This window comes from Macaca thibetana, chromosome 10, assembly GCF_024542745.1.
Source record: "Macaca thibetana thibetana isolate TM-01 chromosome 10, ASM2454274v1, whole genome shotgun sequence".
NCBI lineage: Eukaryota > Metazoa > Chordata > Mammalia > Primates > Cercopithecidae > Macaca > Macaca thibetana.
In genome coordinates, this window is record NC_065587.1 from 20,971,470 (window position 1) to 20,986,400 (window position 14,931).

General features: G+C 38.0%; 3 protein-coding genes across 12 annotated transcripts in view; 2 read left to right on the forward strand and 1 right to left on the reverse strand.

The window, feature by feature from the left end:
* The window catches only part of ASCC2 (activating signal cointegrator 1 complex subunit 2), a 402,689-nt gene that overhangs the window by 270,789 nt on the left and 116,969 nt on the right, over positions 1-14,931 (forward strand). The window lies entirely within an intron of this gene.
* Positions 1-14,931, forward strand: part of ZMAT5 (zinc finger matrin-type 5) — a 357,894-nt gene that overhangs the window by 160,846 nt on the left and 182,117 nt on the right. The window lies entirely within an intron of this gene.
* MTMR3 (myotubularin related protein 3) overlaps positions 1-14,931 on the reverse strand; it is a 141,949-nt gene that overhangs the window by 109,800 nt on the left and 17,218 nt on the right. For 4 of the 10 annotated variants that reach the window (XM_050806780.1, XM_050806779.1, XM_050806778.1 and 1 more), the window contains exon 2: positions 9,573-9,648. The exons of 5 other annotated variants lie outside the window; for them this stretch is intronic. In XM_050806780.1, the coding sequence (XP_050662737.1) occupies positions 9,573-9,648 (76 nt within the window). Of the gene's footprint in view, positions 1-9,558; positions 9,649-14,931 lie in introns of those variants that run through there. One more of the 10 variants, XM_050806782.1, reaches the window with a different exon arrangement.

A 14,931-nucleotide genomic window follows, 5' to 3' on the forward strand; every position in this document is an offset into this window, starting at 1 on the left:
GTATCTAGGGAGGGTGGAAACCCAATCAGAAACTTAAATGTGTTTCAGAAGGCTGAGGCAGCTGTAATTTGTGAGGCACTGTTACATCTTTACTAAACTAGCTGCACATGCATTAGATGAGCTTTCACGAGGGTGGGCAAAGAACAACCATTGGATAATAACTACCAGAGTTTACACAGGCATTCTCCTTCTGACTGATTAAAGAGACCTTATTAAACTCAGGCCATTCAGCTGAAACCTTTATAAACAGGCTAAACTAGCCCTAGGGCAACGGCTCCTCTCCAGGCCCACCTGAACAAAGCTTTAAATAAAAACAAGCCTAACATTGAATTATGGATTTTCTAACATATCCAAAAGTAAAATGTATGACAATAGCAAAAAGAACAGAAAATAGGAAACTGGAGACATACCACCATAGGATTCTTATACATTAAGTGGTATATAATTTGAAGGCAGAATGTCAAAAGTTAAAGGTATCTACTCTACCGTAGAGCAGCCACAGAAAAAAAATAAAACAAGTATATCTCCACTACAAGAGGGGATAAGATGAAATATTACAAAATCTTTCATTCAAAAAAATGACAGAAAAGAATAGATGGGATTAATAGAAAACAAATGGCAAAATGGTAGACTGAAACCTAACCACATGGATACTCAAACTCAGAGTAAAGCACCATTTAATAACAACAATTAAAAGGAGACTGTCAGCTGGGCGCAGTGGCTCACACCTGTAATCCCAGCACTTTGGGAGGCCAAGGCGGGCAGATCTCCTGAGGTCAGGAGTTCAAGACCAGCTTTGCCAATATGGGGGTAAATACACAAAACACAAAATATACAAAAATTAGCCGGGCATAGTGGCAGGCACCTGTAATCCCAGCTCCTCAGGAGGCTGAGGCAGGAGAATCACCTGAACTCGGGAGGTGGAGGTTGCAGTGAGCCAAGATCACACCACTGCACTCCCGCCTGTGTGGCAGAGCGAGACTTAGTCTCAATGAATGAATGAATGAATGAATGACGGAGAACTGTCAGCCTAAATAAAAAAGCAAGACCTAACTATGTGCTAATTACAAGAAATGCACTGCAAATATATACACAGACTGAAAGTAAAAGTATGGGGAAAAAATTATGCAAATACTGTGGTAATAAAGCTACCAGAGTTATATTCATGTTAAAGTAGCCTAGGGGATGGCAAATATTATCAAAATAAAGTGGGACAAGTCATAAAAGAATGAATTTACTGAGAAGACATAACAATCCTAAATATGTATGTACCTAAAAAAGAACTTCAAAATATATGAGGCAAAACTGGTAGAACCAAATATTTGTCTTTTCAAAGACACAAAACATTCACTGCAATAGACCATATGCCTTATGACAAAACAAATCTCAAATTCTGAAATCCTGAAAAAGACTGAAATCCTATAGAGTACATTCTCTGACTACAATGAAATTAAATTAATAACAATAAAATATATACAGGAAGTTAAACATCACACTTTTATAATTCATAAGCCAAAAAAGACATTAAAAGAGAAATTAGAAAATATTCAAACTGAATAGTAGTACACAATATGTCATTTTGTGAGCTGCAACTGAAGCACTGCTCAGAGGAAAACTCAGATATTCACAGTACATACAAAAAGACAAGCCTACACTTACCTCTCTCAGTATTCAATTTGAAGTGTTTCACTTACCTAAATGTCAAACAAAGCTATAAACTTCCAGAATAAAATTTAAGAAAATATTAGTGACCTTAGGTTTAGAGACAATTCCTTAGATAGGCTATAAAAGTCATTAACTCAAAAAGAAAAAAAAAAATAACTTTGACTACATAAAAATTAAGTTTCTGCTCTCTGAAAGACACTATACTATTAACAATGAAAAGGCAAGCAACAAATTACAAGAACATATTTGCAAAACATGTAATTTGCAAAACCTGTTATAAAGGACTCATATTGAGAATACTTTATGAACTCACAATAAACAAAAAACAACCTAATTTTTTTAATGAGCAAAAGATTTGAACACTTCACCAAAGTTATATAAATGGCAAATAAGCACATGAAAAGATAATCATCATTAGTCATCTGGAAATTACAAACTAAAACCATGATGATTTATCACTATAGACCCACTAGAACGACTTAAGTTAGTAAGACTGACAATACCAAACATCAACAAGGATTTGGAGCCCTGGAATTCTCATGCATTGCCAGTGGGAATGCAAACTAGGCTGTTACTTCAAAAACTATAAACACACTTACCCTACAATCCTGCAATTTCTACTCCTGGATTTTTAACCATGAGAAATGAAAATATATGTCCGTACAAAGATCTATGTTGCAAATATTCAGAGGAGCTTTATTCATAATAGCCAAAAACTGGGCCGGGTGTGGTAGCCCACACCTGTAATCCCAGCACTTTGGGAGGCTGAGGCGGGCAGATCACGAGCTCAAGAGATCAAGACCAACCCGGCTAACACGGTGAAAGCCCATCTCTACCTAAAATACAAAAAATTAGCCAGGTGTGGTGGCACACACCTGTAGTCCCAGCTACTCAGCCCGCTCAGGCAGGAGAATAGCTTTAACCCAGGAGGCGGAGGTTGCAGTTAGCCGAGATCTCGCCACCGCACTCCAGCCTGGGCAGCAGAGCAAGACTTCATCTCAAATACATAAATAAACCCAAAACCTGGAAAAAAAAAAAAAAAAAATCCATTAACTAGTAAATAAAGGAATTGTGGAATATCCATACAATGGACTACTGCTTAGCAATTAAATGGACTAACTACTAATTTTAACAATATGGATGACTCTCCAAGCATTATGCTAAAATGAAAGAGGACAGGCACAAAATAGTACATCCTGTATGATTTCATTTATATTACATCCTAGAAAAAAGGTAAAATTTGTGCAAATTATACTTCTCTAAGGCTGATTTTTTAACCATGTGGCAGCAAAAAAGTCAAAGGTATATATATGTGCTCTGGTTAAGACAAGTATTTTCCCTAACTCTTAGTTACAGAAGGGCTCTAAGAAGTTAATGATTTGCCCCAAATTAGTAACCAGTGGAAACATGTTTTGGGATATAGATCACTTTACTGTAAATACAAACTTGGAACGTATGCTTTAGGGATGATTAAGAAGATCTGTATAACTAAGACCCTTTGTTTTTGTTTTTGTTTTTGTTTTGAGACGCGGGTCTCGCTGTTACCCAGGCTAGAGTGCAGTGGTACAACCATGGCTCATTGTTGTCTTGATGTCCTGGGCTCAAGCAACTCTCCCACCTCAGCTTCCTCAGTAGCTGGGACTACAGGTGAGCACCACCACAGCTGGATAATTATTGTTATTATTATTATTTTGTAGACACAGGGGTCTCCTATGTTGCCCAGGCTGGTCTCAAACTCCAGGCCTCAAGCAATTCTCTCGCCTCGGTTTCCCAGAATGCTGGGATTACAGGTGTGAGCCACTGTGCCTGGCCAACTAAGACCCTTTCGAAGGAGCTCCAGAACTATGTTTAACTTACAGTTAAGTATTAAAGGAAGTTTCAATTTACATAGGCAAGCCAGCTAAAACAGCTCAGGCCAAGAGTTGGATGATGTAGCATAGACATCTCAAATACTTAGCTTACCACAGTCTTGGCCAATAGTCAAGTTTATTTTGGGACTGGAATATTTAAAAGTCCATATTCCCTGCAGCTCCTACACATTGATCCTATTAAACAAAGGCTTCCAATTCTGAATCTTTTAGGTACTCATCTTTCATTCTCACTGAATGCGTTACCTCCAAGCAATTGGGGTGGTAAAGAACTGGATTTTGAACGACAACATCATGACAACAGCTTATTAAAAAGCAAGACAAGGCCAGGCTTGGTGGCTCATGCCTGCAATCCTCCTAGCACTTTGGAAGGCTGACACAGGAGGATCGCTTGAGTTCTAGAACAGCCCGGGCAACATAGCAGGAACCCATCTCTACTAAAAATTTTAAAATTAGCCAGGCATGGTGGCACACACCTATAATCACAGCTACTTGGGAGGATGAGGCAGGAGGATCCTTTGAGCTCAAGAGTTTGAGGCAGCAGTGAGCTATGATCATGCCACTACACCCCAGCCTGGGTGACAAAGCAAGACCTCGTCATTTATTTCTTCAGTCATAAACATAATAAAACGACAGGAAAACTGCTCTTAACACCTAATTAACCACATCAACTTTAACTTTAGCATAAAGAAAACAAATTAAGACTTTTCTTCATCTCTATCATCAATTCATTTTGCAGAAGTCTAACATTTAATCCATAAGTGGGCAATCCATGGAACCTAAAGCAATTACTACAAATTCACTAATGCTTACTATACATACCTCACCTCTTCATTTCCTCTTGTCTGACTTTTCACCGAGTTTTTCTCCTCCCTTTCTGACCTTTTTATATGGTTATAACAGCTACTTTGCAATAAAACAACAAAGAGGATATTTATGCCTAATTAGTGAAAGTACTGACTTTATATCTTTGCTATTGTACTTATTATGGTGACAAGCTCTTTAAGGAAAACGTCTACACTGTATAAGCATAAATAATGGGAAAGGAATACTGATTTATTCTATACCCATTATAAACACTTTTCCCTCTAAGCCATTGAAAAAATGGAAGATACCTTACTATTTTCACTCCACTGATCCTGAATATTATCTCATATATAAACTGAGTGTACCTATGTATATTAATGTTTACCCTGAGATTAAAGTCCAAACTATTTTTAAATACGTACAAAGCGCACTGGAGAAATGGTCAGACTAACATTAAATATACTGGTCAAAATTCTCAGTTGTAAGTTTAAAAAAAAACCCAATTCAAGCTAATTTACACAAAATTTTTTTTAAAAAATTTTTTTGGGGGGAGACACGGTCTCACTCTGTCACCCAGGCTAGAGTGCAGTATCGTGATCATGGCTCACTGCAACTTTGACCTTCCAGACTCAAGGGACCCTACCATGTCAGCATCCCAAGTATCTGAGACCACAGGCGTGCGCTACCACACCTGGCTAATTTTTTTTATTTTTTGTAGAGACAAATCTCCCCACGTTGCCCAGGCTGGTCTCCAACTCCTGGGCTCAAGCAATCGTCTTGCCTCAGCCTCCCAAAGTGCTGTGATTACAGGTGCAAGCCACCACACCCAGCCCAAAAATCAGAATTTGATGGCTCACAGGATAATGAGATGATGCTTAGAAACAAGGAAAAAAACTTCAGGACCAGGTCCTCAAGGGCACAGTGCCAAGGGATCCATCTCTATCTCATGAGAAATCCAGTGAATGTTCTATTCCTTTCACTAGTATAATTAAGTGTTGGAAGCAGATCCCTAATGTCCAGAAAATATGATTTAAGGATACAACTTAGGAATTATCAATAATCCTACTATATGTAAAAGTTAAGAAAATCTAACCCCTGACACCGAACCACTAACTTACAATTACAGAAAGTCCTGTCACATATGATCTGGTTTCTCTTTATAATGAATAGATCTTTTTGCCTTGTACTAAAGATTTCCGTGGAGAGCTGAGGTCTTGCTTAGGCTAGGGTAAATATAAAAAAGAAAAAAAAAAAAAGTCTTAACAGGTTAAAAAAAAAAAGGAAAAGAGGCATAAAAGTCAATTTAATGGGCTTATATACATGGCAGTTTAGCAAGGAAGAGGGCAATCTCATTTTAAAAATTTACTCAATAACAGCACAAATCTGAAACTAAAGTGTGAGACTCCTACTTTTGGTTATCATATAGTCGCCACAGTAATGACTAAAATTCATGTAGCACTCACATAGCTAACTATCCCTAAAGAAATGCTTCCTTTCGCAAGACGTTTAAGTGGAAAGGAATATGAAATTTCTTAACACATCTATATTTTAAATTACTCGATTTCAGGAGTAATCACTCTGAAACAACTGAGTGAAATAAAAACCAGCAACCCCCAAATCTTTGCTGAGCCATCACTTTAACTCATCAGTTTGCTACCAACTACAGTGTTTACCTTTCTAGTAACACTTCTAGTTCCATACAAACTGTTTTGTTCTACGTAACTGCACTAGATTTGGATGTACACTCAGAATTTAAACGATGACCTACATTCAGTGGTGTGTGGGTACCTATAAAATACAGAAAAGGGCCCACTTTCTACTAATTTCTTTCAAGCTCAATCTGAGGCAAGAAAATGATACTCTGTTTTTAATAAGAAGCAAATTTATATTTATAATAAAGAATTACATACAAGGTGATATTTATTATTCCTTAATACAAAGTTCTGTTATATGCTGAGAGACATATATTTATGAAAAAATTATAAAAATGAAGAGCTACAAATAATGGAAGGGAGAAGTCCAGGTCCTTGCTTATAATTTTAACAGCCAACATGTATAGAGCACTCTCCTAAATACTTCACCATTTATTAGTCATTAATCTTACAACAACTCTACAAAGTAGGTAATATTATTATCCTCGTCTTATAAAGAGGGAAACTAAGGAGCAGAGAGATAAGGTAACTTGCCCAAGTCATAAATCTAGCCAATAAATAATTTACAGATGCAAGTTTAAACCATATAAGAAATTAAGCAGGAACAACACATATACAGCAAATACGAAAACAAGAGAAAAGTCAAAGCACTCAATCTCAAAAAGGCAGAAAAGCAACATAAATTAAGAAACTAATTTTTTTCTCTCAGTGCAACGAAACCAGGTCTGTATCACTAGGGGTTGGGGGAGCAGGGCAACTGTGTTCTCAAACTATATAAAAAATCTCAAAAAAAGTAACATATTTCTTGTGGTCCGGGCACAGTAAGCCCAGGAGTTTGAGACCAGTCTGGGCAATATGGTAATACAGTCTCTACAATAAATAAAAAATCAGCTGAGCATGGTGGAGGCTAAATTGGGAGGATGGCTTGAGTCTGGGAGGGTCGTGGGAGCCTGGAAGGTCGAGGCTGCAGTAAGCCATGACTGTGCCACTGCACTCCAGCCTGGGCAACAGAGTGAGAACTTGTCTCAAAAAAAAAAAAGAAAGAAAAGAAAAGAAAAGAAAAGAAAGAAAAAAAAAAGAAAAGAAAAGAAAAATTAACATATTTCTTAAATAAATAAAAGTACTCAACTTTCGGGAAGCACGTTCTGGAGAAAACGTGTATTAAATAAATGATAGCACTTTGGAAACTATCTTTTCATTCCTAAATATGCTTTAAAGAATACAGCAAATAGCTAAAAGCAATCCTTCATAATTTTATCATGTTTAGCACTTTTTACTGAGAAACAGTTCTACAATAATCAAAGTGGGTCAATCTATCACTGCGGTATATACAGTCACTTAGTCTTATCCCTGAAAAATATTTTCAGATTATGTAAATTTTTAACTCTGAGATAACCTTCAACAAAATGAAAAAGGCACATTCCTGCTATTTCCGCAAAGGGCCAATAATTAATCTATGGTACTGATTAAAGAAGATTAATTTGCCACCTAGAACAACATATAGCCATGAAATTTAATTTAGAAACAGAGCCGCAATCACTAATCCACTAAAACAATGAAGAGTTACTATCTATTTCACAGTACTGAAGCAAATCCACTTTCATTCTATTTTTACTTCTGAAGTGTGCAATGCTAGTAAGCAAAGGGTCTGCTCCTCAAAACTGAACTGATTCTGGTCTTGCTTTGGTTTCTTTTGGTCTGTTCTAGTAGGAAGCAGTAGCTACAGTGTCTGACGTGAACATGATACTTGTGCTTACTACTAAACTATGTATATTCCCTTAGCTCTAGAAAACTGATACGGCATTGAGCTTCTTGAGTTAACCCTCAGTCACTATAAGGCTGTTCTCATCCAGGTTCGTAGAAGGAAAGCTTCCACCATGGTTACTCCCATTCTGAATCCTCAACTTGTTCCCCACCCCTGGGTTTTACAAGGTTGCTAGGAAAAAAAAATCTTACTTGCATCTGACTATGGAAGTCCTTCCTACCTATATACCATTACTCTTAGGAGGTACAAGCGAGATCTCATCTAGATTTCTTGGCTGCCTTTTACCGATGTAATCATAGCATGAAGCTTTGAAATGTGAGATCCCGAGCTAGGTCACTCCTTTCAAAGTGTCTATCATTACTCCTTGGAGAGTCAGCTGCTGGACTGCTGCCAGTGTGCTCTTTGTTGGCTTTATCATGAAACCATATTCCTGTAGAGCTGGAATGGTGGCCAAAACACTGCATTTCAAAAGACTCCTTCAAAATGTGTATCAAAAAAAAAGATATAGATACACATCCAACCAAGCCATTCACTTGTTTTTAGTAAGAGAGGGAATGAATAATACAAAGGAGATTAAGTAGCTATGTTAAAAGATTCTCTTATGTGCAAGTATGCAAAAATATCCCATAAAATCACTTGATAATTTTCTTTGAGTAGATTTTATGCAAATAGGTACATTTAAAATGTTTTATGCCCTTGAGGAAAGAAAATTCAACTTTTCTGTGTCAGGTAAGAACTCTGAAGTTAAGTAAAAGCTTGAGATACCCAAGGATTCTCTGATGATCCTTCAACTATCACTGAAGGGGTAAAATATCTACTCTTTAGTAAGCAGCTTTAGTAATGGGTTTTAGAGGAGACCATCAATAAAACATTTTGTAATTTTTAGAGGGTTTTTTGGGTTTTTCTGTTTGTTTGTTTTTTTGAAATCAAGTCTCACTCTGTCACCCAGGTTGGAGTGCAGTGGTGCCATCTCAGCTCACTGCAACCTCTGCCTCCTGATTTAAGCAATTCTCCTGCCTCAGCCTCCCAAGTAGCTGGGTTTATAGATGCACGCCACCATGACCAGCTAATTTTTGTGTTTTTAGTAGAGACAGGGTTTCACCATGTTGGCCAGGCTGGTCTCGAACTTCTGGCCTCAAGTGATCCATCAGCCTCTGTCTCCCAAAGTGCTGGGATACAGGGATGAGCCACCACACCGGCCAAATTTTTAATTTTTATAAGGTGAAACAATGTTGAGAATGGGGAAAGGGGGAAAGGATATAGGGCAACTCAAGTAGTTCCACAGTACAGGAATGAAAAAGCTCCTAGCTCTGAATAAAATAATGGATAGTAATAATGCTTTCAGGGTATATAAAGTGAGACAGGCCGGGCGTGGTGGTTCACCCCTATAATCTCAGCACTTCGGGAGGCTGAGGGAGACGGATCACTTGAGGTCAGGAGTTGGAGACCAGCCTGGCCAACGTGGTGAAACCCCGTCTCTATTAAAAATTTTTAAAAAAATTAGCCAGGTGTGGTGGCACACGCCTGTAATCCCAGCTACTAGGGAGGCTGAGGCAGGAGAATTGCTTGAACTGGGAGATGGAGATTGCAGTGAGCCAAGATCACACCACTGCATTCCAGCCTGGGCAACAAAGCAAGACTCGGTCTTAGATAGCTAGACAGACAGACAGACAGACAGACAGACAGACAGAGATAAATGTGAGATAAATATATTCGTGTATGGTAGTACCGGTCTCTTTAGAAAAGACACCAAAGTTTTTCCTATAAACTTTGAAAACAAGCCTGGCACAGTGGTACGCACCTAGTGCTGGTTACCTGGGAGGCTGAGACAGGAGGACTGCTTGACCCAAGGAGTTAAAGGCCGGCCTCGAAAACACAATGAGAACTTCATCTAAAAGAAAAACAAAAAAATGCCATCCTGAGCAAACGCTCCGGATGAATCTAGACTTTCAGATGCTCAGAACTTGTTTGACACTGGTCAGCAAAAGGATAGATAATAACTTTGAAAAAAGTTAATATATAACAACTAATATATAAAAGGTTAATGGGTTTAAGAAACTTGCCATAATTTAAAATATGCTTTTGCAAGTGTTTAGTGCACAAATTTAAAATATGCACCAAAAACTCATAAAATTGTTTTAATATCCAAAAGGGGGAAAGCTGTAAAAATACAGTAATAAAAGATGCAAGTTCAAAAACACTGAATACATGAAATACATAATTCCACACAGCAGCTATTATATTAAAGGCAAGATATTCCCCAACAAGTAAATTCAAACAACTTCATTTAATTTAAAATGCCTGAAAGAACATTACCTTACATCAAGGAAGTACCTTAACCAAAAGAAAGGACTCAAGCACCAAATGATACAACCCCGTAACTTATACTTCTGAATTCCCTAGTCCTAAGACTTACACACATGGTAAAAGGGCTCAACTATGAAATTTTATCAACTATGAAATTTTCATAGCATCAACTCCTATATATCAACTATGATACAAATATCAACTATGAAATTTTAAGGAGAGGGACCGTCTTTTTATTTACACAGTTGTCCTTTAAACCACAGGGGTTTGAACTGCACAGGTCCACTCATGTGCAGATTTCTTTTAACCAAATGTGGACGGAAAAAGTATTCTTGGGATGCGAAACCTAAAAATACAGCAGGCCGAGGACTAGCTTTTCATATAGACAGGTTCCACAGTGGCAACTGGGGCACTTAAGTATGCCCAGATTTTGGTGTATGTGGGAGTCCTGGAACCCATCCCCCAAGTATACCAAGGATATACTGTAGTGGGATATATGCTGACGTTCTGTATTATTCTCTGTATAACCACTAAAAATGAAAAATGTATGATAAGCTTCTTACTCCATTCTGATGTAACAATAGCTCTAAGAACCATAATAGAGGATAGCAAATTGGTATGTTTAAATGTTGGTAGAAATGTAAATTTCCATATGCCATCTGTGATGATGATTAAAAAGTTTCCCTCCAACACTGGTCCTCCTACTCAACCTGTCCTAAAGCTCCAACTGTCTAACACACTTGTAACTTAATTGTCTAACTGCTTCCATGTTTAAAACCAAGACACACACACACACACACACATCTCTCTCTGAACGTTGTCCATCTTCCTGCTAAAATCAACTCCCCTTGCTACTTATTCTATCATCTTTGAATATTTTTGCTTCTTACATGTATTGTCTTTCAACTCTTAACACAGATCCTTAGGGGAAAGAGGATGTATAACTGTTGTGTTATCACTGTAATAACAGTAGCAACAACCACAATTAGCAAATATGGAGTGCTTACTACTGGTTATCTACATATCGTAAGCACTTGCTGAATTCTCACAAGAGCTTTAAGAGGTATTATTGTTATCCCCATTTTAAACCTGAGACTCAGAAAAGTTAAAGAACTTGCCCAAGATCAGAGGTAAGTGGTAGAACCACAATTCAAACCCAAGCCTGAGCTCTTATTCAGACAGTAAACTGCCATGGTGGAAACAGCATCCAACTTGATGTCTGGACTCAAGTACTATTTCAGCTACTCACTAGCAGGACAACCTCAGGTAAGTCCTGACAGCTATGAAAAACAATTTACTTACTTGTAAAGTAAGAGTAACAATATATAGCCTGCCATGCCTACTTCACAAGGTAGCAATGAAGATTAAGTGTGCAACTGATAAAGCTAATTAAAACTATTTGTATTACTAATCCCATAGTTGCTACCTCCATACTCCCATGGTATTAATTTTGGCAGCCCCATCCTGGAATTCTAGACTTGGATCACCAACATTATTGTCTCAGTTAAAGTAAAGAGCTACAAGTCTTGTCCACATCAGACAGTGACATATAGAAGACAAACTGTTAACCTGCAATCGCCATTACTGGCAAAACTGGGCAGGTATTTCCAGGCAGGTATTTTAATGTGAAATAGCCAAAAATAATGATAGCCTACAAATGAGATACCTATTCACCAAATGACCATATTTCAAGTGTAATATCCCTTGGTTCCAAACACAACATTCAGTTTTCTAAATATTCAACATCAGAAGGAGCGTACATTAATGAGAAAAGCTCTGTAGTTCCAGTACCTCTGTACACCTAGTACCTCAATTATATAATACATTTATACTGAGGGCTTAAACTAAGATTCCACACTACACAAAAGAAATGGTTGGGCAAGGTGGTTAACACCTGTGATCCCAGCACATTGGGAGGCTGAGGTAGGCAGATCTCTTGAGCCCAGGAGTTCAAGATGGACAACATGACACAACCCAATCTCTACACACACACCCACAAAACAACAAAGATTAGCCAGGCGTGGTGGCATGTTCCTATAGTCCCACCACCCAGGAGGCAAAGTCCCACCACTCAGGAGGATCACCTGAGCCCAGGAGGTTGAGGCTGCAGTGGGCCATGATTGTACCACTGCACTCCAGCCTGGGTGGCAGTAATACCCTGTCTCAAAAAAAAAAAAAAAAAAAAGAACGGAAAAAGAAAAAAAGAAAATCAAAAACACTCTACTATTCTCTGAAATGTCAAACCACGTATGGCCTCGGTAGTCTGACTCAGGGTTGGAACTGGAACTTCAAAAAATTAACTTGCAAAAATGGCATGCGAACTCTTTTTTATTTTTTTGAGATGGAGTCTCATTCTGTCACCCAAGCTGGAGTGGACTGGCACAATCTCGGCTCACTACAGCCTCTGTCTCCTGGTTCAAGTGATTCTCATGCCTCAGCCTCCAAGTAGCTAGGATTACAGGTGCATGCCATCACGCCCAGATAATTTTTGTGTTTTTAGTAGAGACAAGGTTTCACCATGTTGCCTAGGCTGGCCTCAAACTCCTAACCTCAAGCGATCTGCCCTCCTCGGCCTCCCAAAGTGCTAGGATTACATCCAGCCTGCAATCTCTTTTCTAAGGTAAAAAGGTCTCATCTATTTCTCTTGGCCTCAGATTGCTGCAAAAAGAAAGCTCACTACATAGGAACAAAGAAGATAATTTATTAACATAGCTAATCAACCTAAGTTTTATGTCTTGTTCACATGAAACTCTGGTTATCAATATTAATACCTCCAGCCATCTTGGGGGAGAAGAGGGGAGGAGACAAGAAGAAAGAGGAATTCTGTAGTTCTAAAATTTTTCCCAAATACTTTTTACTTACAAACTTTCATATCCGACCAGGCACGGTGGCTCACGCCTGAAAACCCAGCACTTTGGGAGGCCGAGATGGGCGGATCACAAGGTCAGGAGTTCAAGATCAGCCTAGCCAATATCATGAAACCCCATCTCTACTAAAAATACAAAAAAATTAGCCGGGCGTGGTGGTGGGCACCTGTAGTCCCAGCTACTCAGGAGGCTGAGGCAGGAGATCGTGCCACTGCACTCCAGCCTGGGCGACAGAGCGAGACTCCGTCTCAAAAAAAAAAAACCAACTGTCATAACCAATTATATAACCATTCTACTACTTAGAAGAACAAAAAAGTCAATGATTCACAATTTAAAAGCTACTAAAAACATAAAATATGAAATTATGCACTAGAGTTCTATATTTAAATTTACCCATTAAACAAGTATGTGTGTGTGTACTTCTTTAATTTAAAAAAATTCGAATGACTTACAGTTTATACTGTAAGATTATTTACACAAACAGATTATTCTCATTCCAGAGTGGGCTTTTTTGGGGATGAAGTTTCCTAAGCAATTTATAATGCTCTGTGAAAATCACCAGCCTTTTCAGGTTCTGTAATAAAGTTTTAAAAGGTCTAGGCACCATATTTTTTTAAACCATAAAAAAAATACATGGGCACATGTGTATGTATGTATGCATGAATGCTTTTATGGCAGTTTTATTTGTAATTACTGAAAACTGGAAACAACCCAAATGAACTGGGGAATGAATACAGAAACTGTTGTACATCCATACAATGGAATGCTACTAAGCAACAGAAAGTAATTACTGATACATAAAAACATAGATGAATCTCAAAACACATTAGGTTAAATAAAAGACATCAGTCTCAAGAAGCCACATACTGAGTCAAGCAGGAGGATCCCTTGAGGCCAGGAGTTTGCAGCCAGCATAGGCAACATAACAAGACCTCCCATTTCTATTAAACAAAAATTAAAACAAAAAGGCTAAATACCACATGATTTTGTTTACATGGAATTCTCAAAAAAAGACAATACAACAGAGAAAAAACAGATCAGTGGTTACCAGAGACTAGAGGTGAGGAAATGGGCTGACTATAGAAAGGGTCATGAGGAAATTTTTTGAGGAACTACTCTATATCTTGATCATGGTGGTTGCAAAACTAGATGTGTTTCCCAACCTCACAGAACCATACTCAAACATACCTTAATAAAAATAATTTTCAACCATATATATGATAGAATTTTATTGCTCTAATACCAAGACCAAATAGATGCTGCTTAAACCACTGAAGCAAGAACACTAAACTTTGGTCTGATCTGCCTCCAAGTCTGAAAACTCCCTTTCATTAACATTTTGCCTAAAAATTAAACAATATTCGTAAATTGGTCAAAAAATCCTTTAAGATTAAAATATATATATATACTTACAGAAAACTACATAGTGCTTATATCCTAGTCATTTTAGGAGAGAATTAAGGGAATAAAGCCCAAGTAATATATATTAACATCAATCTTTTCCAGAATCATGATGGTCAAAACAAATGAGACTCTTCTCCTAATTTTGGTTCAAAATACCAAAATTTTTACTTCAAAAACTCTCTAACAGATTATTATAAAATCTTAACATTTGCCTAAAAGTCTTTAAGTGTTTTCACACAACTAGGCAGTATAACAAAAAAAAGAGCACAGGCTTAGGCCGGACACAGTGGCTCACAGCCGTAATCCCAGCATTTTGGGATTTGGCAAAGGCACACCACTTGAGTCCAGTGGCGAAACCCCGTCTCTATAAAATACACAAAAAAATTAGCCGGGTGTGGTGGCACACAACTGTAGTCCCAGCTACTTAGGAGGATGAGGCAGGAGGATGACTTGAGCCTTGGAGGCAGAGGCTGCAGTGAGCCAAGATCACGCCACTCACTCCACCCTGGGTGACAGTGAGACCCTTTCTCAAAAAAAAATTTTTTTAAGCACAGGCTCAAGAACTCAACCCAGCTAGGCAAGTTATTTAACTTAAT